The sequence below is a fragment of the Haliaeetus albicilla genome, chromosome 13 (genome assembly GCF_947461875.1).
Source record: "Haliaeetus albicilla chromosome 13, bHalAlb1.1, whole genome shotgun sequence".
NCBI lineage: Eukaryota > Metazoa > Chordata > Aves > Accipitriformes > Accipitridae > Haliaeetus > Haliaeetus albicilla.
Genome location: NC_091495.1, coordinates 43,041,474 through 43,067,101, shown reverse-complemented (window position 1 = coordinate 43,067,101; position 25,628 = coordinate 43,041,474). Strand labels below are relative to the sequence as shown.

General features: G+C 59.0%; 3 protein-coding genes across 7 annotated transcripts; 1 reads left to right on the top strand and 2 right to left on the bottom strand.

Annotated features, from left to right (window-relative positions):
* The first annotated feature begins 335 nt into the window (after window positions 1-335).
* Window positions 336-7,925, top strand: CKAP2L (cytoskeleton associated protein 2 like). Its single transcript, XM_069801257.1, has 9 exons — window positions 336-429; window positions 1,663-1,729; window positions 3,364-3,430; window positions 3,788-4,923; window positions 5,369-5,561; window positions 6,214-6,369; window positions 6,896-6,959; window positions 7,279-7,426; window positions 7,519-7,925. Exons 1-9 carry the CDS (start codon window positions 402-404, stop codon window positions 7,760-7,762), a joined length of 2,103 nt encoding a protein of 700 aa, XP_069657358.1. The 5' UTR covers window positions 336-401; the 3' UTR covers window positions 7,763-7,925.
* A 1,287-nt stretch (window positions 7,926-9,212) lies between these two features.
* LOC138688761 (cytosolic purine 5'-nucleotidase-like) lies at window positions 9,213-14,236 on the bottom strand. 4 transcript variants are annotated; one of them, XM_069801259.1, is made up of 18 exons: window positions 14,088-14,236; window positions 13,448-13,521; window positions 13,232-13,349; window positions 13,045-13,140; window positions 12,874-12,965; window positions 12,707-12,779; window positions 12,489-12,582; window positions 12,307-12,360; window positions 12,115-12,198; window positions 11,923-11,964; window positions 11,726-11,833; window positions 11,487-11,553; window positions 11,239-11,409; window positions 11,006-11,057; window positions 10,843-10,903; window positions 10,535-10,711; window positions 10,270-10,371; window positions 9,213-10,164 (listed from the first exon to the last, which is right to left on the bottom strand). In XM_069801259.1, exons 1-18 carry the CDS (start codon window positions 14,168-14,170, stop codon window positions 10,108-10,110), a joined length of 1,605 nt encoding a protein of 534 aa, XP_069657360.1. In that variant the 5' UTR covers window positions 14,171-14,236; the 3' UTR covers window positions 9,213-10,107. The 4 variants fall into 4 exon arrangements, with proteins under 4 accessions (XP_069657360.1, XP_069657359.1, XP_069657362.1 ...); XM_069801258.1 differs by having other exon boundaries at window positions 11,726-11,836; window positions 14,088-14,235; XM_069801261.1 differs by having other exon boundaries at window positions 12,707-12,764; window positions 14,088-14,230.
* Window positions 14,237-15,598: 1,362 nt separating this feature from the next.
* SLC20A1 (solute carrier family 20 member 1) lies at window positions 15,599-24,765 on the bottom strand. 2 transcript variants are annotated; one of them, XM_069801256.1, is made up of 11 exons: window positions 24,659-24,765; window positions 23,945-24,440; window positions 23,704-23,844; window positions 23,532-23,617; window positions 21,844-21,940; window positions 19,992-20,111; window positions 18,143-18,391; window positions 17,500-18,049; window positions 17,213-17,398; window positions 16,796-16,880; window positions 15,599-16,302 (listed from the first exon to the last, which is right to left on the bottom strand). In XM_069801256.1, the coding sequence occupies exons 2-11, from the start codon at window positions 24,258-24,260 to the stop codon at window positions 16,141-16,143; spliced, it is 1,992 nt and encodes a 663-aa protein (XP_069657357.1). In that variant the 5' UTR covers window positions 24,261-24,440; window positions 24,659-24,765; the 3' UTR covers window positions 15,599-16,140. The 2 variants fall into 2 exon arrangements, with proteins under 2 accessions (XP_069657357.1, XP_069657356.1); XM_069801255.1 differs by having other exon boundaries at window positions 24,631-24,757.
* Between the last annotated feature and the right edge of the window lie 863 nt (window positions 24,766-25,628).

Genomic DNA, 25,628 nt, shown 5'->3' with positions numbered 1-25,628 from the left:
TAGTGATGTGGCGTGGCGCCTTACCACGCCGGGCGGCCTTACCACGCCGGGCGGCCCCACCGCGCGCTAATTGACAGGAATCGGGTCCAATTGACGAGGCCGCCGCTGGTGCCGTGACGACCCGCCCCACCCCCGGCGCCCAGCGAGCCCCGCCCCATCCCGGGTCCCGCCCAGCCCCGAGCCCCGCCCTCCAGTGAGTTGGGCTGCCGGAGGGGACGCGTCGTCACCGCCTCCCTGCCCGCCTCTAGCCAATCACGGCTCTTCTCGCTCGCCGACCCCTCTCGGAGCCGGCAGTTTCGCACTCCCATTGGTCGGTTTGAAGAAGGCGGCGGCCAATGAGTTCGGCGCGGCCGTTGGTGGCGGCGGGTGGGTAGTGGGTTTTGCAGAGGCCAGTGCCCGGGATGGATCGGGCAGGGGCGGCCGCGCAGGGTGAGTGGTCGGGGGGCGGCCCGAGGTCCCATGGAGTGGGGGGGACCCTGTGAGGCCGGGGGTGCCGGGGGGCGCGGGTGCTCCAGGGGCCCCGTGGGGTTGGGGGAGAGTGGAGACCTGGGGGCCTGTGGGGTGGGAGGTGATGGGGAACAGGGGCCGGGGGGGGGGGAGCGGAGCGGGGGGCTGGGGGTGATCGGAGGACCCTCTGGGGTGGAGACACCCCCGTGGGTACGGACTGGGAGTGATCTGTGGGGACCCTGTGGTGACAGGGGCGATCGCCAGTGCCCCGTGGAATAGGGGGTGCTGGGGGGGCAGGGCATGATCCGAGATAGGCTTGGGTGGCCTTGGGGGGGGGGGTGGGTCCACCTTGGGGGGCGGAGTGGAGGGGAAGGGACGGGCTGGGTGGCTGCTGGGGCGTTGGGAGGGTTGGGTGTACCCCAGGGGATGTACAGGGGGTACCCCTGAAATGGGTGCGCTGACACAGTTTGGGAGGGCAGGCAGCGTGGGGGGGGCTTGGGGTGTGCCTTGGAGTGCTGGGGAGACTGGGGACACCCAGGGGTGCCACGCTGCTCTTGGGGCTCTGTGGAAGCCCTGGGGTGCAGTGTCAAGGGAAGAGGGTGTCTTGGGGGGGCAGAGGGCTGGAAGGGGGTGGGGGCTGAGATGCCATCAGAGCCCTGTGCGCGTGGGCTATCGGATGAGGGTGGGACAGCTTTAGGGACAGGGGCGAGGCCCTGGAGATGGGGCGATGCTGGACTCCAGCCAGGCCAGGCTGTCCTGCCATGAGATGCCCCAGTACCGCAGCCAAACTGGGGATGTCAGAGGTATCTATCCCCTGCTCCCCCTGTTGAGGCGATCCTCACTTTTCCCACCTGCCTGCAGAGGGCTTGGCCACAGCAGGGGACAGGCTTACAGGATATGTAGCTGAAGCAGGATCATTGGCAGCATCTCCCCTTTCCTTCTGCGAATTGACTAAGCCCCACACCAAGGTTTTGAGCGGCATCACACCGCAAGCATCGGAGACCTCTGGTCTTTATGTGCCAATGAGTCTGTGGGCAATATCACATGCATGGAAATGCTCTGGAAATTTCTGGGAACAGCATTGCCAGGCTTGGCCAGGGAACTTGGGAGACCTGTACGGTAGCGCTGTGAATATAAAAGAAATCCATCCTTATTGGCACTCCAAATACTGAGGTTGTGGTGTGTGCACTGCATTTTCCTACCATCTCTTTGCAGAAGAGTGGAGAAGACAGCTCCCAGAGTACCAAGCAGCCAAAGAAAATCTGAAATGCCCAAGTGCAAAGTAAGTCAGGAGAATGCTGGGGGTTGGACTAGATGATCTGTAAAGGTCCCTTCCGACTCAAATTACTTGGTGATTCTCTGAGGTATAGCTGACTCTTCCCGGCTTGCCAGTGTCTGCCTTCTCTCTGCAGCAATTCATGGGCATACAGAGAATTGCCTCATCCCAACGCCTTGCTGTCAAGGCAGCGACCAGGGATGGCTCTGCCCCTGCAGCACCCTGGCAGCGCTCTGTAGAGTTACTGGCAGCAGGAGCAAAGGGATGGTTTCAGTGTTGACATTTCCTGCTGGTTGATATTGTCTCTTCTGGGTATTTTCTGAGTCTCCGTGAAACTTTCTTATCTCAGCTCTTCAGTCTGTCAGAACAGGCCCATTTTGCTAATAACTCAGCCTCCTAACTGGATCTTGAAGAAAGGCTGGTTCAAGTCTCACCACTGCTTTTTAATGGCAACTTTCAGTGGCCTTCTGGGATAGCTTAATATTAGAAAGGGGCATTTTCAGTGCATTTAAAAGGATATAGATACAACCACCTACCAAATGAGTTACCTGGCTCCGGGATCCCTTTGCTGCCTTGCTTAGTTCCTCTGGAGTGGGGCTGCATGCAGATACACTGCTGTGAGTGCAGCAGCGGCTTGCAGGCTGCAGGTAGCAAGGCACCTTTCTGCAAAGCTTTTAACTGAAACTGCTGATGTGCTTGGCAAACCTGAACACTCGAAAGATTCCCCACTGCAGTGAGTATTTCTCGTGATGTTGTATTGCAAAGGAAGCCATAAAATTTCTCCATGGTGAGGAGATAAAGGGAAGCAGGATCAGAGACGAGAGAAAGCCAACCAGTCCCTGGTGCCAGGCTCTGGAAAACACCACTAGTATAATAGAAATGAGGGGAGAAGATTCATGATCTTTCTTTATGGCATAGTACACCACTTGCGTAGAATAGAGGACAATATCCTAACTCTCTGGAATTTCATTACAGAAAAATATCTGCACGGGCATTAATCTTCCCTAATAGCTGAGCTGCTAGCTCCAGAGCAGAGGGGTGGGAGAACCCTGCAGCTGGTTGCTGTCAGAGGGCTCTGATTCAGGGAGGAGGAGAAGGAGAGGATGGGACCTGACAGCCAGGGCTGCTGCCCCACCTCCCGCTTTGCTGCCTGGGCAGCTGAGGCACTGGTGAATCAGCTACTGCAGTGCTGCGGCTCGCCGTGGCAGAGTGAGCCCCGGCTGATGCGCTCCGAGACATTGCTGTGACCTGCAGCACAGCAGCAGCTGACTCCGATGCACCTCAGCTGTCTGCCGTATACAGGGCAAGTCCGGACAACAGCCAGAGGCAGCAGCCTCCAAACCTATTGCCGTCTCCTGCCTGCCAGCCCCCCCTGCCTGCAGGAATGATTTTGGTTACTTTTGCTGTCAGTGGAAGATGTAAGTTTTGTGACAATCTTGGATGTCAATGTTTTGTGTTGCTTTTCTGTTGCCATGCAAAAGAAAAAGAATTAATATTACGTGGTACTTCCTTGACAGCTTTTTGATTTCTAAAACCTACTCATAAGTTCCTGTCACTGAGAAAACCAATGGTGTTTTAGATGTTTAACCTTTTCTGCAACAGCTGTTAAATAACCTGATATATTGTTTGACTTCCTACAGACCCTTTTTAAAGGACCGGGAGAATCACCTGGATCGACCCTTAGAAACAGTTTCTAAGCTAGACCATGTAAGTAGAAATCTTTTGAGTTTAGTTTTGTATTTCACGCTCGAAGCAAGTCTGGCCAGAACAGGGTACCCAAATCAGGCTAGTGTGTTCCTGACCCCAAATAGGGTGCAGTCAAGAGAATGTTAAATAGCTGGTAATAAGTCAACTAATAATTTTTCAGAAGAACTTAGTGTGGGAGACTCATCCTCTGCCCATGCGCTGGTGGGTGTTGTGTTATCATTCTGTTGACAACTGCTTCGTCACTGTGGGCCTTCGTGTGGATGTCCCCTGGGCTACCAGGGCTGGGGCAGGAGCAAGCTGTCAGGGTTTGACCAAGCTGAGCTCACCTTGGGGCTGAGGTTCGCTTTGTCTCTCCAGGTTGACAGGAACAAGAAGGATATTCTCAGAAACACGATGAAAGGCACTCAGAGGGATGGCAAGATTGGTGCCAAATCCACACAGCACGCTGGCCACGCTGCTCAGCAGAAGTCTTCAAATACATTCCAGAGAGCAGCGGTGGTGCGTCCAGAGCAGACGAGGAAGAGTGCAAAGCTTCCCGTGGGGCTTGTGCCAAGCATGAGCCACTCTACGCAGCCCAGAGGGAGGCTCCAAGCTTCAGCCTCTGGTCACCTAAATCCAGAAAGGAACAAGAAGCCTGCACAGGAGACTGTCACCACTGCAGCACTTCAGACTGGAAGCGACCACCCCGCTCCTGGGGCATGTTGCTCCCTAAATGAGGGCCTGCGGGACAGGCTGGTCTGCAGCAAAGAAAATGTCCAAGCACAAGCCTCTACAACCCCTGTGCTGAACAGAGTTTTTCAGTCTGATGGAAGCAATCTCGGGAACAAAAGGTTTTTGGCTCACAGGCAAAGCTCAGCCACGATGTCAAGAACCATCATGGGCCCAAAGGACAGAATTAATAGCCACCAGGCTAAGGAAGAGCCGATTCAGGATAAAGTCAGGAAAACCCTGCCAGGCTCAAAGAGTGTGTCTCAAAAACCAATTATCAAAACTCAGCCCTTGCAGCCCCCTCAGTTACTTACTACTTCTACTAATTTGCTACATAAAAACCCAGGTGCAAACCAGAAACAAACGAATACAGCAAGACAACCCATAGGAAAGCCACTTGGCGTACTTCCAGTGGGAAATCTTAACTACCACAGCAGACCCCCCCAAACGAAAAGATCTCCCACAAAGCCTGTGGCCTCCAGCAGGCCCCAGGGACCCACAACCCTGAAATCCAGCCTGAAACCAGGTGGCACCACGCAATGGCGAAAGCCCACAGCTAAAGGGGAGGTGGATAGGAAGGACATGAAGGTGGTGCCTCCTGGACCCACAGCAGCATCCCAAGTGACAGTCCCCCAAAACCAGCCTCGCAGCACACACAGCTCCAAAACTCAAGCAACTGAGAGTGATTTTAGGAGTAGGAGAGAGAGGCTTAAACCAGAGCTGCCGAAGGCAAGTGGAATGCAGGCTAGGCGTGTTCCCAAGACCCCGTCGGCTGCAGATCGTAAGTGAGTAGCAGCTTTGGCTGAGACTGTCCTCGCCTCCAGGGGACAGCAGAGTTTAAATTGTTTAACTGGGTGAACCAGCACTGACCTGTTGGAAACAGGGTCTAAAGTCCTCTTATCAGTGAATGCCTGTTTGGAGGTTGATGCCCCAGAAAAGAGGAGGGTGGGGATGAGATTTGGTGGTACCCTGGGTTCCTCTCCCACTGATTCAGCAAGTGGGAGGGGAACATGCAGCCGCTGTCCTGTTTTATCTTCAAGGCACGCTTAAACTTGAGAGGGTTTTCCTTTCCCAGCCTAGAGCTCAGATAGATACATTTTTAGGATAGATGAACTGGTTCTTCCTGAGCAGCTGAAGTTGGCTAGAGGGAGATTCTAAGGGAAAACAGTAGCCTGGTGAGTGCTGGCGGTCTGCTGGGGTGGTAACAGTGATCCCCTGGTCCTTTGACAGGAAACAGCTGCAGGAGTGGTTGGCATCCAAAGGCAAGACATACAAGCGGCCACCTATGATGCTGCTTCAGAAAGAGGCAGTGAAGCTGTCCTGCAGAACTGTCAAGGAGAAAGAAGAGCAAAAGAAACCAGAGCAGCTCTGCCTGGAGAAGATCAACAACATATTAACTGAGTGCCTGAAGCTCATTGAGGAGGTGGGAATGGGAAAGGAGATGCTTGAACAGGCTCCTCTTCTCCCAGAGCATCTCAGGAGAGGAGGGCCATGTCCCCAGAGCAGCATAGAAGGGTTTGGAGCAAGCATTCTTGCTCGCTTAGCTGCAGTGGCCAGAGGGGTAACATCATGTGTAGGACAATTAAAAGTCCTCGTGGAGTTACAGATAGGCCAAAGGCATGCAGCGAGATGCACTAACAGGAAAAGAGAGCAAAACCCGGTCACAAGACTTGTGTGTGTCATTCCTGGTACCTGGCAGTGCAGTCTGCAGCAGAAATTTCTGTGGCAGCAATCCAGGCTGATTGAGCCAGCACGAGGTATATCCCTGGTGGACCTTACAGCTGCTGTGAATTATCACCTCTGGGAATGCTGACCACTAGCCCCGCTCTGGGGTTTAGTGGCTCTGTTAGTGCCAGCACTGAAGAGTCTATCCCTTGACAACCCTCTGAAATACTAGACTCATTTTACCAAGGGGAAAATAGAGGCAGTAAAGCTATTATCTGTACATGGTCACTCAGGAGACTTGCAAAACCAGACTCTTCAGACCCTCCTTTTCCTAGAGAGTGCTGGGAGAGTGGTTATGCACTGACAGCTTCCCCAGTGCACACCTTTGGCCCTTGCTCCCCTTCTCCTAGGGTGTCCAGGCAGAGGAGATCTCTGCAGTGCTGTCCCATGTGCCCCAGGCAGAGAAATTTGCCAAGTTCTGGACCTGCAAAGCAAAACTACTTGCCCGGAGCGGCCCTTTTGACGTGATGGGGTTGTACAAAGCAGCAGTCTGCGCTGGTGCTGTGGTGAGTGAGGCATGCTTCTCTTCAGTAGCTCCCCATGTTCCCCACCTCTGCAGCAGCAGGTTTCCTCAAGATCCAGGGATTGGATTTTGGGATGAGTTTAGCAGCACTAATCAGCAGTGAAAAAGCCTTTTGAGCTGCTGGTTTTGTCCCACAGAAACACCTCCCGCTTTCATCAGCCAAGCAGGCAGTGCTGTGCGGGCATGCACAGGGTCAGGGGGAGGACACGTACGTACTCCGCGCCGTGTTGGAGCTGTAGCTGGAAGCAATGTGACAGCAGTTCTGTGCTGTTCTGGGCGGTGTAACTGCAGCATCTGGTGGGATTTACCCACGCGGGGTTGATGGCTGCTTAGCTGTGCCTGCGTGCTGACAGATCTCACTTAGAGAAGGGAAATTCTGCAGCCTTTTGCCACTGTCTCCAGCACAGGGTGTTGCGATGCAGCAAAAACCTTTTCTCCTATTCAGTTATAACTCCAGCCTCCATTCCCAAGTGAGGCCTGCCTTGACCCGCATTTTGCTTTTCCTGTAGCCACTCCAGGAGCTCAGAGAAGTTGTCCTTGATATTTTGAAGGCTGCAGACCAAACATCAGAAGGTAATGTGAATGTGGGGGCAGGCTAGAGCATGGGCAGCCTGGGGTTCCCTGCCACTGCACGCTGGGAAGCAGCATGGTTTGCAGTCTGTCCCAGCACCCTGTGTCCTTGTTGACTTTGATGGAGACCGAGTGTTGTGAAAGTCCGGAATCCTGATCCTCAAAAATTGGGCAAGATTCCTCTGCCAGGGCTGGGCACAATCCCGGCCCAGCATGCCTCTGTAGCAAGGTGCCCTCGTCCACGTCTGGAGCACTGCAGTGTTGAAATCCCTCCCCAGCTGCCGCTCTCTGCAACAGTGCTGCCCTTTTCCTCTCCTGTCAGGGGAAAAGGCTGAGCAGCCCATTCCTTGGGAGCCTACAACGCCTTGCCCGAGTGAGAGGCAGCAGGTGGTAGCAACTCCCTGCATGACGGGAAAGCCCCTGACCAGCCTGCCCATCTCAATCAAGTTACAAGTTACGTCTGCATCCAGGTAAGGCTGAGCTGCCTGCTCCTGGCAGCAAGTGCCCTCTGTGACAGCACTCCTCTGCAGGGTTTATCTAAAGGGTCTTGTCTTCTCCGCAGAGGAAAGGAGTTACTGGAAGGCCAGGAGCTGAAACTCGTGACACCAGTGCGGCGCTCGCTGCGGATAGGGTGGGCTGGGAGCCGCTACCCAGAGATGCTGAAGGACCATGACCCTGTGGTGTCATCCCTCAGTGAAATCCTGGATGCTGAGGAGGAGACTCAGTTCTTCTTCCGGAAAAACAAGGCTTTGCCAGAGGTGACGGAGCTGGAGGGTTTGAGTTTGTATCCCCCAGAGTGCTGCTGAAGGATTCCCGGCGGGGTGCAGGCTGCTTGCTTCCCCATGCTGCCTTGCACATGCTCCGCTGACTTCTTTTGCCTCACAGATGTAAATATGTAGCGGTGGCACATAATAAGCACTGTTTCAAATATATAAGCGCTGTTTTAAATATATAAAAACTTGCAGTAGAGATGTAGCATGGCCTAGTGAGTAGTGTGCAAGGTCTGGGGTTGGAGATGGGCTGTGTCCTCTGGGACTGCCCTTGGCTCCTCTGCTGTGACGCATGCCCCGATTTTCCTGCTGTAGGATGATGTCAGTCAGATTCCGCAATGCTCCAGGCACCTGCCGGTGTTTTGCAAGCAATGTCCTGAGGGATTTGCTCCAGAGCTGTGTTGCACCCTACCCAGACAGCATCTGGATGTTCCCCACTGAGAGGCTCACACAGACCCCATGGCTCGTGTCTCTCATAGCACCACCAGCTACGCCAGACTGGTGAGGGGCCGCAGGGCCTGGGGTACCTGCGGGACCACAGCAGCTCCCACACAGGCCCGGAGGACAGTGAAGGTGGCACATGCAAGGGGCGCAGAGGTCCTAGGGACGCAGCAGTGCAGGCTGCCAGCCCCCTGGGCATGGCTGGGGGTCTGGGACAGGCCAGCGAGGGCAGCTGAGCCCTATTAGTGCGCTCAGGGCCCCTACAGTGGCCTCACCTCCCTCAAGGGCTGTCCTCGCACCGAGAACAAGTGGTGGCACAAGGCAGCTGGTGACAAGACTGTTCCGGATGCATGCATAACCAAATCCAACAGGTGTTAAAACTCAGATTTATTCTTCAGTAAAAGTTAATTAGAAGTCCGGTAACATTTTATAAAACCACAGCCTCGATGATGTAAAGAGAATTAATACTACACAGCCGACTTAAGAATCCCCAAGATTTAAAGTAATGGCTCCAAAACGCACATATCACTCACCCAAAAGCTGAGTGCTCTCTCCCTTGAGGAGTTATGCTGGGTAGTGCCCCGACCCGAGGGGGAGTCTCCGCCTGCAGCCCCACCACTCCGAGGAGGACTAACTCCAATGTGTCCTCCGGCGGGACCCCCTTTATAGCCCTGTCAAATCCCACCTGTGGGCATTTAATCCCTATTAGCCAGGAGGGTCACCTCGGTGCACCTGGTGGGTCTCTATTGGCCAGTTCAAATTTCAACCTGCGCTCTCCACGATTTAGGCTTTTTTTTTTTCTTCCCCTTCTCCCTGCCTGGACAAGTTTCGTTTCCTGCTGGTGGGATGGGGCGGGGGGACAGACGACTGTACTGCTGCAGGGACTGTTGCTGTGGTTTGGGATGGTTTCCCTGCTGTGAGGAGTAAAGCGGTGCGGCTGCCATGAAGGGTGGAGGGGAGCCCTGTCATCATGTCCCTGTCCCCAAACAGTGGTCCAGTCCTCATCCCACCCTTTTGCCTCCTCCTGACACAGTCACCACCACCGTTGGGTCAGCATCTTTATTGAGAAACCTTGATGCTGGAAGAAGTCTTAGAGCAGTAGCTGGAATTCCTGGCACGGGTCTGCAGAGGGTGGCAGGCCTGGCCCCCTCCTCTGGTGTGCAGGACAGTGCCGGCAGAGTGGGGGTGTCTCAGGGCTGCCACCCTCTGCCCAGGGGCTTGCACTTGTCCCAGCTGCTGGCTGAGGATTTGGGAATTGCCCTTTGCCCCCACCTCCCAGGCTCAGGGGCAAAGCAGTTTTCCTTTAAAATAGCCAATTTTATGTCTCCGTGGTGCCAGGAGTTTGAGCATCTTTTATATATAGAAACGGGTAGAAAACAGAAGAGGGTAATAGCGAGTAAAAGGGATTTCCAGGGAGCAGCAGTTGCCTCCAGAGCCCTTCTGTGCTTGAGCAACATCCACCCACCTCCACCAGGAGCCAGGCCCCAGTGCCGTGGTGCCTGGGCCAGGCACTGAAGCTGGAGGGGCAGGGGCTGCTGGGACCACCGATCCGTCCAAAGCAGGTTTCCAGTGATACCCGCAGCAGTGGCACTGCCGGCTCTCCCTGGCATTGGGCGGCCCCAGGCTGGTGTCGAGCGGGCTGGGAGAAGCAGCTGATGCTGGTGAGGGGACCCATGAGTGAAAGTGGGGGCACCGGGCAGCCTGTGGGCTCTGGGGGGCCCTTCTCCCAACTCCTGGGACAGTCGGGAGAAGGGCAGTGCTGCACGGGGAGAGGTGTGACATGGGGCATGGGCTAGGGCCACCAGCTGTCCTTTGGCCACTGGAGGTGGTAGCTGACCACGGGTGGCTTCGGGCTGGCAGCACAAGTGGTCCGGGGCCACCGAATGCCCTGCTGGGGGCTGGCTACTGCCAGCTCAGCAGCCGTCGGCGCTGGGGTGGGCTCAGGCTTCTCCATCATCCTCCTCCTCCCCGCTGGAGTCCTGGCGTACCCCAGCAACCTGAGAAGGAGGTGGGGGGCTCAGTGGGCACAGGACCCCACTGGCATTGGGTTACTGGTGCTGGGACCCCTCTGCCCTTCTGCTCCTCAGTCCCCTGCCACCCACCTGCTGGCCGGGGTGGCCATGCTGGGCCAGCCAAGGTGCCAGAGCCGTGCCTGCCTCCCCTGCGTCCAGGCGGCCGTGCTCCACCGTCGACTCGTGTGCCATCTGTGGCAGGGAGAAGGCTTGCAGAGAGGGGCCAAGCACCGACCAGCCAAGGGGTTGGGTGCCCACCAAACGCCTCCATCATCCCTGTACCTGCCTCCCCACCCCAGGCAGGGAGGGAAACTGAGGCACGGTGGGTAAGCAGGGGGGGCTGGGAGCTGCATACCAGGACAGGGGGTGCTCGGAAGAGGTAGCTGAAGGGGTAGTAGAGGAAGTTGATGAAGGAGGCAGCATAGAGGTCTGCGTAGCGCATCAGCTGGTTGGCGAAGAGTGTCTGGCGCGAGCCGCAGCGGAAGAGGCTGCCCATCTTCCCGTAGCACATGTCCATCTCGTGCGTGACTTTCTGCGCATGCAGCGGGTTGGGTGGTCAGGGCACCCAACACCCCCCCCAGTGCTCCCCCCTCCAAGGAGGAGGAGGAAATCCGTGGGGGGGGCTGAGCCGTGTGCCGACTGGGATGGTGCCCCAGGCATCACCTGGATGCGACGCTTGATGGAGCTGATGTCCGGGCGCTCGCTGCTGCCACTGTCCAAGTGCCTGGAGTGGGAGAGACCCGGCTGGGGGCTCGCCTGGAGGGTCCCCCATGGGTGCCTGCACCCCCCCCGCCCCATGCCCCCTGCCCGCCCAGTGCCCACTCACTGGTACAGCTCCGCCAGGAAAAGGTCCAGGCTCCGCAGCTCCTCAAACAGCTCTGCAAGTGTAACAGGGCCAGCTCAGTGCAGGCAATGTCCACTGCTGCCCAGCACAACTGACACGGGGTGTCCGGGCACACCACACCGGGGCTGGTTTTGCCATCAAAGAGGGGGGGAAGGAGGCTCCAAGCCACCTCCCCTAGCTGGGCTTGGCTGTGTCCCTGGCCGGGTGCTGCTCACCGCTCTTCTCCGTCCAGACCTGCAGCTCGCGGGCCAGCTCTGGCACCACCAGGAAGGTACGCCAGCCCTGCCGCTTCTTGGACTTGAGGATGTCCCCAAAGATGTGGTCCCCCATGTAGAGGATGTCTTTGCCCTTCACGCCCAGCAGGTCACACACCACATCCGAGGAGCCTGCGACAGCCAGAAGTCAGGGTGACGGTGTGGGCACGTTCCCCTGAGCTGTACATGGAGCCCGGCCGGGCGCTCACCGCCGGAGTAGACGGCGCAGTGCTGGAGTGGGCCGGTGTACGTCCCAATGCGCAGCTTCCCCGTATCCTACGAGACAAGAGGACCCCAGGACGGGGAGTACTGTTACCTGTGCCTGCTCAGTGCCCACCCAATTGCGAATCCACCCCCCCATGCCTGCGGGAGCCCTTGTGGTGCCCAGACAGTGCCCACTGGCCCCATGGCAGTGGAGAGGTCCCCACGGCAGTGGAGAGGTCCCCACCGTGTTGACTTGGCGCAGGACAGTGCCCTCAGCGAAGAAGAGTGGTTTGCGGGTGTCCACCACGATGAGGTCGAAATAGGATCGCCAGGGGCGCTGCGGGGTCTCGGCCTGCTGGGTGTCAGGTTGGGGGGGCTCAGGGAGGGGATGCCAATGGCACCCTGCACCCTCCACCCGTCCCACACCGGGGGCAGACTCACCTTGTGCCCATCGCTGAAGTCAAACAGGTAGGACATGATGGCCTGCAAGGACACCCGGCATCTCCACCACTGTCACCAGGGAGGGCAGACCCCTGCCTGCGCTCTGCCACCCCCAGGGCCCCCCCAGGGCAGGCTGGACCCGGGGGTGGGGGGGTGAGACACACAAGACAGACACACACACCCCCTACTCACGTCGGTGTAGTTATAGTCGCTGTTGGTGGCCAGAAAGACCTTCCCCACCTCCTTCATGCGGCTCAGCAGCAGCGGCACCCGGGGCTGGCAAGGGGAAAGTCAGGATGGGGGGTCTGGGGGGGCCACGGGGACCCAGCTGAGGGGACCAGAGTAAGGAGAGGTCCACAGGGAGGGGGGTCCGCAGACACTCACATCCTTCACCACGTATTTCTCCAGGTTCTCCAGTGTCTTCTCCTTTAAGCAGCCCTGCAGAGGGGATGGATGGTCTGGCCAAAACCTCCCTGGGGGTGGGGGGTGTCCCCAGTACTCTCAGCATGCCCCCCAGCAAGCCCCCCCCCCCCCCCCCCCCAGCTCTGCCAGCCCCCTGCACCCACCGAGAGGTGGACACTGTCCATGGCCTCGCGCACATCCTGGAACATGCTGCGGAAGGACATGAAGAGGTTTCCATGCTTGTAGCCGGTGTCACAGCTGCAACGGTCAGGAAAAGGGGGGGTTGAAGGGGCTGCCTTGCCGAGGGGAGACACCCCGCCCCCCCACTCCACCCATCCCCGACCCACCAGGTCTAAGCCCCCACCCACCATCTCCCTCTTACTTGACATATCTGGAGCAGTTGGTGAAGAAGTCCACGAGACAGGCGTAGAGGTGGGCTTCTGCTGGGGAGGGGGCTGTGAGAGGGGATGCAGGGGGCACAGGGGGAGGGCAGCAACCCACGATGGGGTTGGGGGGCCTGGGGCAGGGGGGGCGGGGAGTCTTACTCACCCGTGAGGTTGAAGAGGGTGTTGAGAATGTGGAAGCGCTTCATGTCGTCCCGCTGGATGAACTTGTTGGGGTAATAGTGGAGGATTTCGGCCCTGGGGAAGGAGCACGGAGCTGCACCCCATATCGAGAGTTCCCCCCCTGTCTGTCCCCCCCCGGGGGTCCCAGACTCACCCCTTAAGGAAGCGGAAGCCGTGGGCGCAGACCAGCAGGTTCCCGTGGGAGTCCACCTTCAGCAGGTTCCCATACAGGGCATCGAACACCAGCCCCCTGTGCCGCACACCCCGTCAGCGGGTGGGGGTCCTACCGACACCCCCTCACCCTGTCCCCTGTGTGTCCCCCAAAACCCGCCGGCACTCACCGTGTGGGGAAGGTGGGGTCATACTTGTAGGCGAGGATCTCATGGGGGTACCCGATGGAGACAAGGTGCTCCAGCAGCAGGGCGAAGGCCAGCTCCTCGTAGTCAGGGGACTTGTACACTGCAGGGGGACAGGGAGGGTGGCATGGGCATGGGCTGGGGGGGTTCCCGCCACCCTCCTACCCTGCCTCAGCCTCCCCCCCCCCGCCAAAAACGCACTGGCCAAGGTGTAGTCCATGTCGAAGCCGAAGCACTTGATCTTCTCCAGCGCCAGGCTCCGGTTGACGAAGATCCTGGAGGTGACCAGGGAGGGGGGGGGAAGGTATGGGGGTGAGGGGTTGTCTAGGGCTGGGGGTGGCACAGAGGAGGGGGACCTGTCCCCATGTCCCCCATTCCTGGCCAGGGGGCTGCGGGGGCTCCGTGCCCGCCCTGGCCCAGGGGCCCCACAGTGAGTTACTGGAGCAGAAAAATGGGCTTTTGAGCTGGAAATGGAGCCGGGGGAGAAAAATGGGCTTTTGAGCTGGAAATGGAGCCGGGGGAGGGAGAGGAGTGCAGGGCAGGCAGGGGGGATACTGAGCCCCCTGTTTTGGCCTGCCCCCCCAGCCTGTCTACACGGGGGGTCCCGTCAGGGCCTCTGCCCTCTCCCCCGCCCCCCAAGGGTCCTTCACCGTACCTGCACCCCTGGCGTCCTTCCCTCGGGTCCTGCCCCCCCCAAATGCCCTCCTCCACCACCTGCCCACCCCCCCCAGCCCTTTCCCCTCAGCTCCAGGTCCTGCTGCCCCCGATCGCCCCCCCCTCGTGCCCCCTCTCTCCCGCTCCTGCCCCCCAACCCCCCCCCTCGGCCGCCCCCCGGCCCCACCGGTGCTGGCAGTCCCTCCGCAGCGCCCGCGGGTCGCCCGGGCCCGGGGCCGCCGCCGGGCCCCGCTCCCCCTCGCTGCCCATCGCCGCCGCCTCCGGCCGCCGCCTCCAGCCGTCGCCGCTTTAACGGGGCCCCGCGGGACCGCCCCGACCCGGCCCCCGGCCCCGGCCCGGCCCCCCACCCCGGGTGCAACTGCCGGGACGGGACCCGGGGGATCCCGAGGTGGTGACCCCCAAAATGGGGCGGTGATTCCCCCTCCCCGTGCGTCCCCCCCCCGCAAAATGGGTCAATGAGCCCCCAAATGGGGCAGCATCCCCCCACGTGCACCCCAAAATGGGGGGGCAGTCCATCCCCCCGCCGTGCACCCCCCCCCACGGGGCAGCGCCCCTCCATACACCCCCAAATAGAGCATGCCTCTCTCACGCACCCCCAAAAGGCCCCCCCCCGGAGGAAGCGCCCTCCCACGGCCCCAGCCCCGAGGGCGCCAGGAGCGGCCGCGGGCGCCCGGCCCGGAGCCCCGGGGCCGGTGTTTGCCCAGCGGGGCCGCTGGCAGCGGGGAGCGACCGACGGCGAATCATTAACCGGGGTCAAGGCCCGGCCCCGCCACCGCCCCGATGGGCGCCCCGGGCCCCTCCGCCCCCCCCGGAGAGGGGCGGGAGCTGGGAAGAGGGGAGGGGGGCCGCGCGGCACTGGTGGTGGGGGGGTCCGGCACCAGGGGCCACCCCCAGCACCTCACACTGGAGGGATGGGGGCAGGAAGGGGCACCCACGTCCCGCGGGACATAGACCAGTCCCGGGGGAAACGTCCTCATCCCCATGGGGCCCGACTGGCACATTCCCATCCCCACGGGACTCGTCCCCATCCCCATGCCATTGATTCACATCCATGTTCCCATCCCCGTGAGTCACGTCCCCACACAGCTCCGCCAGGCACACCCCAAACTCCACGGGGCACATTCCCAAGCCCCCATGTCCACACATCCTCACACCTCTACCCCCAGGCAGGGCTCAGCACCCCCAGGGGCCCACAGGTGTCCAAGCTGCCTCAGCCAGCACCAGTCCTACATCCCTCTGCAATCACCCACAGCTCTTGCAACACCCTGGTGCCGACCCACCGACATGGGTCCCCCCCTGCCTGGACTTGACCAGGGCTGAGCCCCCTGGAACAGGAGGAAGCATCACTGGGGATGGGGACATGGAGGGGACAGCAGGTGCAGCTGCAGCCCCAGGGTTGGGGGCAATCAGGCTGGTAACAGGCTTAGGAACTGCCACCCCCCCCCAGGTGTGGGGCCCTGATAACCCCCCTATGCAGGGCTGGGGTGCAGCCCAGAGCTGTTTACAGCCAGTCCCATGACACTGGGGGACACGTGGGGCTCTTATCAGCTGCCCCAGTCCCAGCTCCCTCCCAGGGCGTGGGTCAAAGGAGGGGCAGGGCAGAGGCCATGGGGCAGCATGTGACAGGGGACAGTGCCCAGGGCCACCCCAGCCCCAGCATCAGCATCAGCACTGGCATAAGAAGGAAATCTTTATTGAGTCCGAGGTAGCAGCAGTGAGGGGGAGGCCAGGGGCTGCCCCCAGGGACCCCCGAGCAGGATGGTTGGGCAGCGCCTGATGTCCGCACCACTACAGCGATGGAGGCAAAGCTGAACGCAGCACACACAGCCCACCATGGGGGGATGCCCCACAGCCCCCAAGCCCTCCCAGCAGGGGCAAGGACCAGTCCTAGTCCTTACTCAAAGAGGAATCACTGCCAGGGGATTTTAATTAAGTCATTAAAAATAAAAAAAAAGTGGCCTCCCATAACTGCTAATCTAAAGCTACAGCACAGCAGGGGAGTCACACCAAGGGCAGGCACAGCCTCATCACTGCACCCCCTCTAGAAACTTAGCGCCAAGACATTTATATAAAAAAAATACTTCAGTGACAACACTACGCAGAACTGAGGAAGCCCCAGAGATGATGGTAGCCCCCATCCCACGGTGGGAAAAGCCTCCCCGGCTCCTGGAGGGGAGGGTGGCAGCAGGGAAGCAGGAGCAGTGAGAGCCCCGGTGCCCTCACACCTTCGGGACAGCGTACTTGAAGACAGCCATGATGGCAGCACTGATGAGACCCGAGATGGGGACGGTGACAAACCAGGCCATGAAGATGTTGCGGAAGAGGCGCCAGTCCACCGCCTTCCTGGAACGCAGCCAGCCCACCGAGACCACGGAGCCCACCTGCCCGAGGAGCCAGGGCACAGCTCAGCATCACAGCAGGAAGGGGTGCCCACCACCCCGCAACAGCCTTGTCCAGGGGTGCCCAGGGAAAGCCTCAGCCATGGGGCCAAGGGTCTTGCTTCAGCCCTTGGGGACCCAGCAGACACCATGCTGGGAGAGCAGGGCAAGGAGCTGCCATCCCAGAGCAGTGATGAGGACAGGGCGCTGCAGCACTCGCGTTCCCATGGCTGCTTGGCAGAGCCCTGGAGTCCATCAAAGGGGTTTTGTTCTCCCATCACCTCCTCGAGTGCCCCCTCACCCGGGGACTCCCCCCAGCCCTGGGCAGCTGCTGCCACCCCACATTGAGATGCAAATGGCAGAGCTGGGACCTGAAGGCTGGCCAGCAGCCTAGTTTGGAACCTCCCCCACAGCTCGGCCTTAATAGCACCAGGATTTGGGGGAAGCTGAGCTTATACCAAGCCAGCACCATCCCCCTCCTGCCACCTCCACCTACCTTGCAGTGGGTTGTGCTGATGGGGAGGCCAACGTTGGAGGCGATCACCACTGTCAAGGCAGATGCCAGCTCGATGCTGAAGCCGCTGCAGAGACAGAAAGCACATAAGAACCCAGGCACCGGACCCCCTGCACTACCCAGCACATCAGGCTGGCTCAGCCCAAGCCAAACCTGGAACCGCTCTACCCAGGCAGACCCTGTGCAGCAGGGTCAGCTTCTCACTTGGCTCTCCAGACCCCCAGCAGCCCCAGACTGACGCCCCCCAAGGGATGCAGGGAAGCATTATGGGGCCACACATGCCCCAGCTCCACCACCTGAGCAATGGAACCCCCAAAAAGAGCATGGAGAAGGGCTCCAAGGGCAGGATGCAGCTCTAGGACCGCCTGAAGCCTCCCCCTGCCCCAAGGCAGACCTTACCTTGATGGTGTGATGGGAGTCAAGTCCTTCCCCATCGTCTGGATGACTCTCCTTCCCCAGACCCACAAGCCAATGCAAATCCCTGCACCTCCATAGAGCAGCAGCCAGATGGGAGTTGCCACCTTAGTAGCCACATCACCCGTCTGATAGACCAGGTAGAGTGCAACCAGGGGCCCTATGGCATTGCTGGAAGAGAAAGGAGAGCTGGTCTAGAGGGCCAGAGGCTCTAGGCAAGTTGGGCACCAGCCCCAGCAAGCAACCCCACCACTCCCGCTGACCCAACTGACCTGACATCATTGCCACCATGAGCAAAGGAGCCAAAGCAGGCTGTGAGGATCTGCAGGAACTGGAAGAGGAGGGACACCTCGGGTTTGTCCTGGTCATGCCATTCTTCCAGGGAGCTACTGCTGCCCTTGCAGTCGCTGACACCCATCTCCACCTGGGCTGTGTTCAGATCCACATCAGCCACCGGGTGGGCATCGGCCACCGCATTGCAGTAGCTGGTGTAGCTGTCCATGCGGACCCTCTTCTTGGTGTCCGCCACAGGCCACGTCAGCTTCTCCATCTCCTCTCCCTCCTTGGCACGGAGTGAGTCCAGGGGCATGCCGCAGATGGCCATGGTGTAGGAAGTGTAGCTGTTGTTGCGCCGCAGGGGCTTGTCCCCCGAGTCCCCCATGCAGTCCCCCATCTTGGCCAGGTGCAGTTTATGCAGCAGCTCCTTGTAGAGACCAGAGTCCTTGTGCACAGTGTGGTACTGGTACTGTCCGCTGGAGCTCATCTGGTGGCCCATGGCCTGGTTGAACTGGACAAGGTTGCCGTTGGGCAGCTGAACGGCTCCTGCCAAGGGAGATGGTGGGGGTTTAGCACCCAGGGGTACCTGGGGTGGGGGGAGACCACGCTGGCACCCCCATATCATCCCCCACCACTCACCGCTGTCGATGCTGGTTTCCTTCAGGTCAAGGCTGGGGAGCCTCTCCTGCTCCGGGGCCTCCTCCAGGTCACCCAGGTTGAAGGAGACTGTCCTCTCCTCCACCACTGCCCGGTGGGATGCAGCCAACCCCACATCAGCAACAGGGCTCTTGGCATCGCCCAGGGGCACCTTGGGCTCCTCATGGTCCTCCTTCGGGCTAATGTTCTTCTCCATCAAGGGGCTTTCAGAAGGACTGGATTTGATCTCTCCTGTGAAGGGAGGCAGCTGCCATCAAACCCCTTCCCACCACTACACCCAAAACCAGGAGCAAGCCCACACCCCTCACCACTCAGATTTATGGCAGCCAAATAAAGAATTTACAGCTTCCCCCCCATCCTGAACTTTGGAAACTGCTGGGCAGTCGCACCTTGTCCCAGGCATAACAGCCAAACCATCACAAGCCAGCTCATCTCCTATTTTTAGACCCCACCCACCCACACGGGGTGTGGTGAGCACCATTATGGGGCTTTTATGCCCATTCTTCCTACAGCAGAGCTTCCTCTTTGAGCCATGTTTGTCCCATTCCCGCCAGCCGTGGGATGCTCTGGACCCACTTCTGGGGTGGCCGTGACCCCTGAAGCTGATGGGAAGGTGCCCAGAAGAGCCCAGCTCCTCTGCCAGCCCATCAGCTCCAGCCTGCCGGGAGGATTCGCCTGCCTGGGCTCCTCTCCAGCTCCCACTGGTGGGTGACAAACACCTCCCGAGGGCAGCCTGGTTTCCTGTCCCACTGGAAGAGCCAAGCCAGCGGCACCAAGCCCTGGAAGCTGAGGCTGTTACTCCCCCTCTACCAGGAAAAGCATGTTTTCTCCAGGTGAAAACATGAGGTCAGCTCCTTCAGACAACAACAAAAACTACCTCCTTGTCACAAACATAACCATTTCCAAGCTAGTTTGCTCCCTGCAAGGGCCAGGCTGTCACATCCAGCCCCTCACCCTGGCATCAAGCCCCTGCAGAGCTCATCTCCCCCTGCATCACCACCTCCTCCCAGCGATGCTCTCCAGCAGGCAGGCTGCCTTAGCAGGCAGGGGAGCCTGTCTGGCAGGCAGGAGTTAAGCCGAAGCTTGAACAGCTAGAAGAATGTCAAGGGCAGCTATAAAGCTGTTAGTCACACCCCAATTACACCAGTCTGACAAGGACACTGGTTATCCCCTCATCTCCAGTTCCTTAAGTGCCCCAGACTGCACACAAAATTTATATGCAAGACCACACACGGCTCCAGGAGAGCTGCCTGTAGCTTTCAGGAGGCAGAACTCAGGACTGCTCTTTTGGATGCCTTTCAATAGAGATTTTTTTTTTTTTGTGCTACAGGGAAAGGATTTCATCAGCTTACACGGCTTTAAACTTGTGATCTGCATCTGCCAGGCCAAAGATTGATCAGCAGGTATGCAGAGGATTAAAGGTTACACCGGTTAACAGGCAGGTTGTCTCCTGCCTTTTCTTTTCTATTAAACAGAGAAATCAGGCTCATTTGTATTGCCTGCTGTCCGGTGCAGTTCAAGGAAAGATCACCCTGCTCAGAAATCAGCTGCCAGACACCATTCAGCAGCACAACAGCTACTTTGAGGGTTATTTTGGGGACCCAGGGAACAGCTTTCTGGTGCTGCTGCAGGTTAAGAGCACACAGGGTCCAGCTTGATGAGACGAGCCCCAGTGACTCAGGGTTTGCAGAGCAGCTTAAGCGATAACTGAAGCTGAGGATCCCTGCTAATAACAGCCCTGCAGCTAATGAGATCACCCACTGGGAAAAGAAGTTGGTTAGTCTGAGAGTGCCCTTCCCCAAATGATTGCAAAGAGAGAGGCATTACTTACGTTCAATTTTCTTCTTCATTCTTGGACATACAAAGAACCAGACGACGAGAGCACAGACAACAGCACTCCCCGCCGAAATTAGGAGGATACCCCACAGAGGAAGTTTGTCAAAGCCCAGCACTAGGAAATAAAACAACGGATCTTTGAAAACCTCTGGGCAAAAGCCTCCTCGACATATGACTTTGCTCTTCCCGGCACAGGGACTCCACCTGCAACATCCCTGAGCTAATTCGCCTGCGAGGGAGAAATGCCAGTGGAAAGCCATCACTGACCACACTGAGAGCTTAACCCACACAGAAGCCCTCCCCCCACAGTTACATCTCCCCCATCACAAGCTAATCTTTCACACATGCAGACACTTTCCCCTCCCTCCCAAACTCAAACCCCATCAGGGACCAGTGCATGCCCTGAGCAGGGACAGGAGGCTCCTCACAGCCCTTGTCTCCTCACTTGCTGCAATGTCAAAGAAAAAAAAAAACACACAAAAACACCCAGCACAGCTGCCGCGGCGACAGCGCCGCTTTCCCCAGTCGGGGAGATGATATGCAGGACCTGGGCTGCTCCCACTCGAGAGCCCCATGTCTCCATTAACTCCTCCAGCTGCTGGGGGAAGATGGTTCTCCTGCCCGACAAGTCCCTAGGAACTTAAGCTCAAGCTTCAAGGCATCCAAGGTGTTATGTGACCTAGTTACAAGCATTCTCACATGCAGCATGACTTCTAGAAAACGTTTTGCATTTTACAGCCTGCTGCAGCCCCAGTTGGGGTATCAGGTGCTTGCGACCGCTCAAATCCTGCATCTTCCACTGCAGGCAATAATTTACTGCTCCTAATGCACCACCAGCAACATCACAGCTATTTTACCCATGCATGTGGCTATTTGCTTACACCAAGCCCGGCTCACTGAAGGCTACAAACCCCACACTTGAGTGGCACAGAGCTCACCCAGCCCTCCTGCAGCTCAGGACTTGGGATAAACACAAATCCACCTTGGGGATACCAAGGTACAAAGTGATCTTGGAGCAGCATCACTGCTGCTTTGCAGCCCCGATGCCCCCAGCAGCACCACAGCAACCCTGCCTTCTCCCCAGGCTGGAAAGCCAAAGGAAAGGGAAGCTGACATCCCTTCAAAAATTTTTCCAGCCACTGTTTACAGAGAAAACCCTGCAGAGCCAGCACTGACTGCCTTCACCCCACCTCCAGCAACTCCTCCACAACAGGAAACCCATGCTCAGACCAAAAACAGCTCACACTAAGTCACTCCAGCAGACGGAGGTTACGGAGGCTCCAGCTCCGCAGGCAAAGCCACCCTCCCCTGCCAAGTCCTCTCCTCATCCTGCCCGCAACCTGTCCCCCTACACAACAGCCAAACAAGCATTTCAATTTGGCTTCTCAAACTGAAGTACAAACTCCTCTTCTCAGTACAGGTGCCAGCTCTTCTTGTCAGGGATAATTACTTTATTCTTAGTGACAAGGTGAATCAGGAGGCACAGCCTCCATCCCTGCTCCTAGCCTCGCTACCGGCAGCCCAAGGAATCTCTTCAGTGGCAGCCGGGTACCTGAGTTTTAGCACAGGTAAGAGAAGGTAAGGGGAAGTCATGTTATCTGCCAGTCCTGTGAAGTCTAAGGAGAAAGGTCTGGAGGGGTTTAGTTTGAGCAGGTCTCTTTGGTTGGGCAACTATCTAGCCCAGAACTCAGCGCACGCTAGCCTGCAGCCTTCTGTAACCGGCACAGGCCAGCCGCCTTCTAGGAGATTTCAGCCCTGTAAAGCAAAAAAGGGGTAAATCGTGCATTTAATGGAGGTTTTATAAAAAATTTAATAATTAAGGTTCAAGTATTCTGACGCGTACTTACAAGGGGCACCGGTATACATGATGGAGAAGAGGTTGATCCCCACGGTACAGGCATAGAAGACGGGCAAAGCCCGCAAGCCATTGGGAACAGGATCTACCTGCAAAACAAGGATCAGTGCTGCAGGAAGCCAGACCTTGAGGGCTGCACAGCAGCCAAGCGACAGCCCCTTCCCCAAAAGGTGGCTTGTGCCTTCAGTCAACTGCCGACAGCAACTCAAACACCATGTTCCTGCAAGCCCTGCCAAAAGCCAGTGCTCCCAACAGCTTTTAGAGAATAACCCACAGGGCTGCCACTGTCAGACCCCCTCCAGCAGCCTGGGGGCAGAGACAATGGGACAACACTGTGGGTCCCATGAGGCTCCCCAGGAAGCCAGGGCAGGACCAGACAAGCATCCGACCACTCCCAAGGCCGGAGCATCTCATCTGCGCCTGCGGCAAGGGGCTGCCTGGCTCTTGAACCCCTCACAAGACTCCCCAGCCTGTGGACCTCCACAGTCTCCAGCTGCACGTATGTTTTCTTTCAACTCCCCAGGCACTTTCAGACAAAACCATTTGTCAGACAAAGCTTTCACCTGTTTCCAGCTGACTTGTATGAAATAAAAAAGTCCATTACCCACAAAGCAGCTTATTTGACCACATACCTGCACAGAGAGGCCCTCACCCGAGCAGCAGGAACGCTTAATCTCTGCTGCTGCCCAGCAATTGGTGTCTAGTGTCGGTACAAACACACTGAGCCTTACCAAATGCCGAGCAGGACAGAGCAACCGGACTGTTCAGCACCAGAATGAAGCATGACGGGGCCAGCCCAGCTTTGAAAGGCCAGTTACGCAAGGTTGCTCTGACAGCGGTGACGCTGAATTGTTTTAAAGGGCTGCCAGGTAGAAACCAGCAGCGATAAGATCTTAACACCACTTGAACCAGAAATAGTTAGAGCTAAAACCTGAAATAATTTAAGGTAACCTCAAATACGCAGAAGAAAATGTTGGAGTTCCTCTGTACAGCTGGCTGGATACCCCTGCTCAGGGCTGGCAGCATCCTGCGCTCCAGGGTCATGATCACCTCAGAAAGATGAGGTCTAAAGCTGCTGCCTCCATTTCAAGCACCTTTGGGTGCCCAATCTCTCTTTCTGGGCTTTCAGACACACCCAACAGTGGGAGCATGTCCCTGGAGCCAGCCTAAGCACCCCTCACCCCTACCTGGGGCCCCAGATGGGAGGAAAGCAGTTTCCACAGTGCCAGGGACAACTCTGGCCCTCCTGTCTTAAAAAAAAAGCCATCGCTGCTGGTCATTGCCTTCATCTGCAGCCTGACACAGGTGGAGGTCCAGCCTTGCACCAGGACTTAGGAAAAGCCTAACAAGCAGCTCTGATCTTATCAATTCTAGCCTACTTCACTACTTGGAAACAGCAGCTGTTTCCACAGAGGCCAGGCAGGACACTCCTGGCACAGATGTTTTGGAGGAGGTGAAGCGATGCCTCTGCACCTCCCAGGCTCTGCTTTGGGGAGCGGCTACAGGTCTCATTCTCCCATCCCTTCAGCTCCTCCTGCAGGGCTCACCCAAGTGTCAACAGAATGATGGACATGCCTGGAGAAGCTGTGGTGCACATAAGCCAACCAAGCAGCCCAACAGGCAGATAAGGGAGCAGCCGGGAGCCCCTAGGTGTCAGAAAATGGGATGGACAGCCCTTACCTTACGGAGGATGAACCTCCGGACGAGGAAGAACAGGATAGCAGACATGATGCCCGAAAGGAGGGGTGAGATGAACCAGGACAACACTAGGAGAGAAGAGGCAGGATCAGCATCCCGCTGCTGGAATGGGAAGCCCGGGGGCACATGGAGGCCTCACACGAGCCAGACTTACCAATCTTTAGCAGCTCGGACCACTTGACACCTTTTTGCCCTTGGGCGACCAACGAAAAGCCAATGGTTGCTCCAACAATGCAGTGGGTACCAGAAATGGGGAGCTTCAAGAATGAAGCCACGAGCTGCCACACAGCAGATCCTGGAGGAGAAGGAAAAGAAAAGCCTGGTAAGAAAGCTGCCATAGGGGCACCTTGGGGCATGCTGCCCCCCCCCCCCATTTTGAGCCCCCCATTCCTCACCGAACATGGCACTGATTGAACCTGCCATCAGCAGCTGCCGCGTGGAGTTGTACATCTCCACGTCGATCAGCCCCTTCCGGATGGTCTCGCTGACTTTGGCTCCCAGGAGGACAGAGCCCACCGTCTCAAAGACGCTGGCCAAGATGCAGGCTTGCCGGAGGGTCACCACTCCCGAGCCCACCGCTGTGCCAAAGGAGTTGGCCACATCGTTGGCGCCGACAGAGAAGGCCAGGACGAAGGCAATGATGAAGCCCAGGACCAGCATCCAGAGGAAGCCCGCCATGGGGATGGTGGGCATGGCAGTGGTTGGGTCCATGGTTTGGGGGGAGGGAGGGGGGTGTGAGGAGCGGGGCAAGGTATTAATAAATTAGGTATAAAATTAAATAGGGGAGGGGGGGTGGCTATAGGGCGTGGGGGGGCTCCGCCATCCTACGGCCCCGCCGCCCGCGGGGACTGGGGCCCTGCTGCCGCGCCATGGCCTGCGCCGTTCTTCATCCTGCGGGAGAGACGGGGCTTAGCGGGGCGGGGGAGAGGTGGGGGGAGGCGGGTACCGGATACCGGCTCTTCCCGCGCGCCGGTAACGGCCGGTCCCGCGCGCGCCGCCGCCCTCTCCTCCTCCTCCTCCGCCGCCGCCATGTGCCCGCCCCGCCCCCGCCCCACGCCGCCGCCCGTAGGCCGCCGCTCACCGGCAGGGCCGGGCCGGGCCGCGCTCACCGGGAAGGGCCCGCTCGCGTCCCGCCGCCGCCGCCGCCCCCGCCGCCTCCGACTGGCGCCGCCGCCCGTCGCCCGCCGCGCTTTAACTGCCTCCCTCCGCCCCACGTGACCTCCGCACCGCTCGCCCCCCCCACCCCGCTCCCCCTCCTCCCGCCTGACGCGCGGCGCCGCTCGCGGCGCCCATTGGCCCGCTCCTCGCCGGAGAGGGGCGAGGCCGCTCCGCCATTGGGCCGGCGCCCGGCACAGAACCCCGGCCCCGCCCCACCGGCCGCTGCGTCCCCCGCGCGGGCAGCGCGCCCCGGCACCACGTGCGCACTCAGCAGCGGAGCGGAGCGGCCCCGTCCGGCACGGGTGCGGGCTCGGCTCCAGCACCGTCTGCTTTGGGTCCGTGTGTGTGGCCCACGTCCGGCACGGCCCCGGTACAGCTCTGGGCCCGGTGGCGCTGGACCAGGCACGGCACCGGTACTGCGCCGGGTCAGGGGGCACCGAGCCGCTAGACCACCGGGCTGGCACTACGGTGCGGCTCCGGGCTGCTCCGGGCTCTGTATGGCGTCACACGCAGGCCTTGTGCTGGCACCGGCTGGGGACCAGCACCCAGCGGCAGCACGTGGCCCGGGGGGCACCCACCGCAGCGGGGCACCCACCGCGCTCCAGCATTGGCACAGCCCAGGTTCACCCCTGGCGAAGGCCCCACGCAGGGACCGAAAACGGTTCCCACCAGGACCCAACAGGGCACCAGCACCCGCAGCCGGGTGACCAAAGCCTGGGGGATCCCATGAGGTCCCAGGAGGTTCGTGGGTCCCCCCAGCCTGGGTGGCACAGCTGGGGGGGCACCCCTGCATGCTGCTGGTGCACGCATCCCTCGTGTGTGGGCATGTGCGCACGCAGGGCCGCCACGTGCGCACACACGTGTGGCCCCGGTGGGGTTGGGTGCTGGTCGCCGTTCCTACCGTGGGGTGACCGTTGCCCG

What these genes read in the sequence shown, in the direction of transcription:
- LOC138688761 (XM_069801258.1), bottom strand. Translation starts at nt 14,170, where the DNA reads ATGGGCAGCGAGGGGGAGCGGGGCCCGGCGGCGGCCCCGGGCCCGGGC. An exon ending in GACCCCACCTTCCCCACACG is followed by an intron (nt 13,141 to 13,231) that starts GTGAGTGCCGGC and finishes TGTGCGGCACAG; the next exon opens with GGGGCTGGTGTTCGATGCCC. An exon ending in TCCGAGCACCCCCTGTCCTG is followed by an intron (nt 10,372 to 10,534) that starts GTATGCAGCTCC and finishes TCCCTGCCACAG; the next exon opens with ATGGCACACGAGTCGACGGT.
- SLC20A1 (XM_069801256.1), bottom strand. Translation starts at nt 24,260, where the DNA reads ATGGACCCAACCACTGCCATGCCCACCATCCCCATGGCGGGCTTCCTC. An exon ending in TTCAATCAGTGCCATGTTCG is followed by an intron (nt 23,845 to 23,944) that starts GTGAGGAATGGG and finishes CTTCTCCTCCAG; the next exon opens with GATCTGCTGTGTGGCAGCTC. An exon ending in TCAGCACAACCCACTGCAAG is followed by an intron (nt 16,303 to 16,795) that starts GTAGGTGGAGGT and finishes CTCCTCGGGCAG; the next exon opens with GTGGGCTCCGTGGTCTCGGT.
- CKAP2L (XM_069801257.1), top strand. Translation starts at nt 402, where the DNA reads ATGGATCGGGCAGGGGCGGCCGCGCAGG. An exon ending in GGCAGGGGCGGCCGCGCAGG is followed by an intron (nt 430 to 1,662) that starts GTGAGTGGTCGG and finishes ATCTCTTTGCAG; the next exon opens with AAGAGTGGAGAAGACAGCTC. An exon ending in CCGTCGGCTGCAGATCGTAA is followed by an intron (nt 4,924 to 5,368) that starts GTGAGTAGCAGC and finishes GTCCTTTGACAG; the next exon opens with GAAACAGCTGCAGGAGTGGT.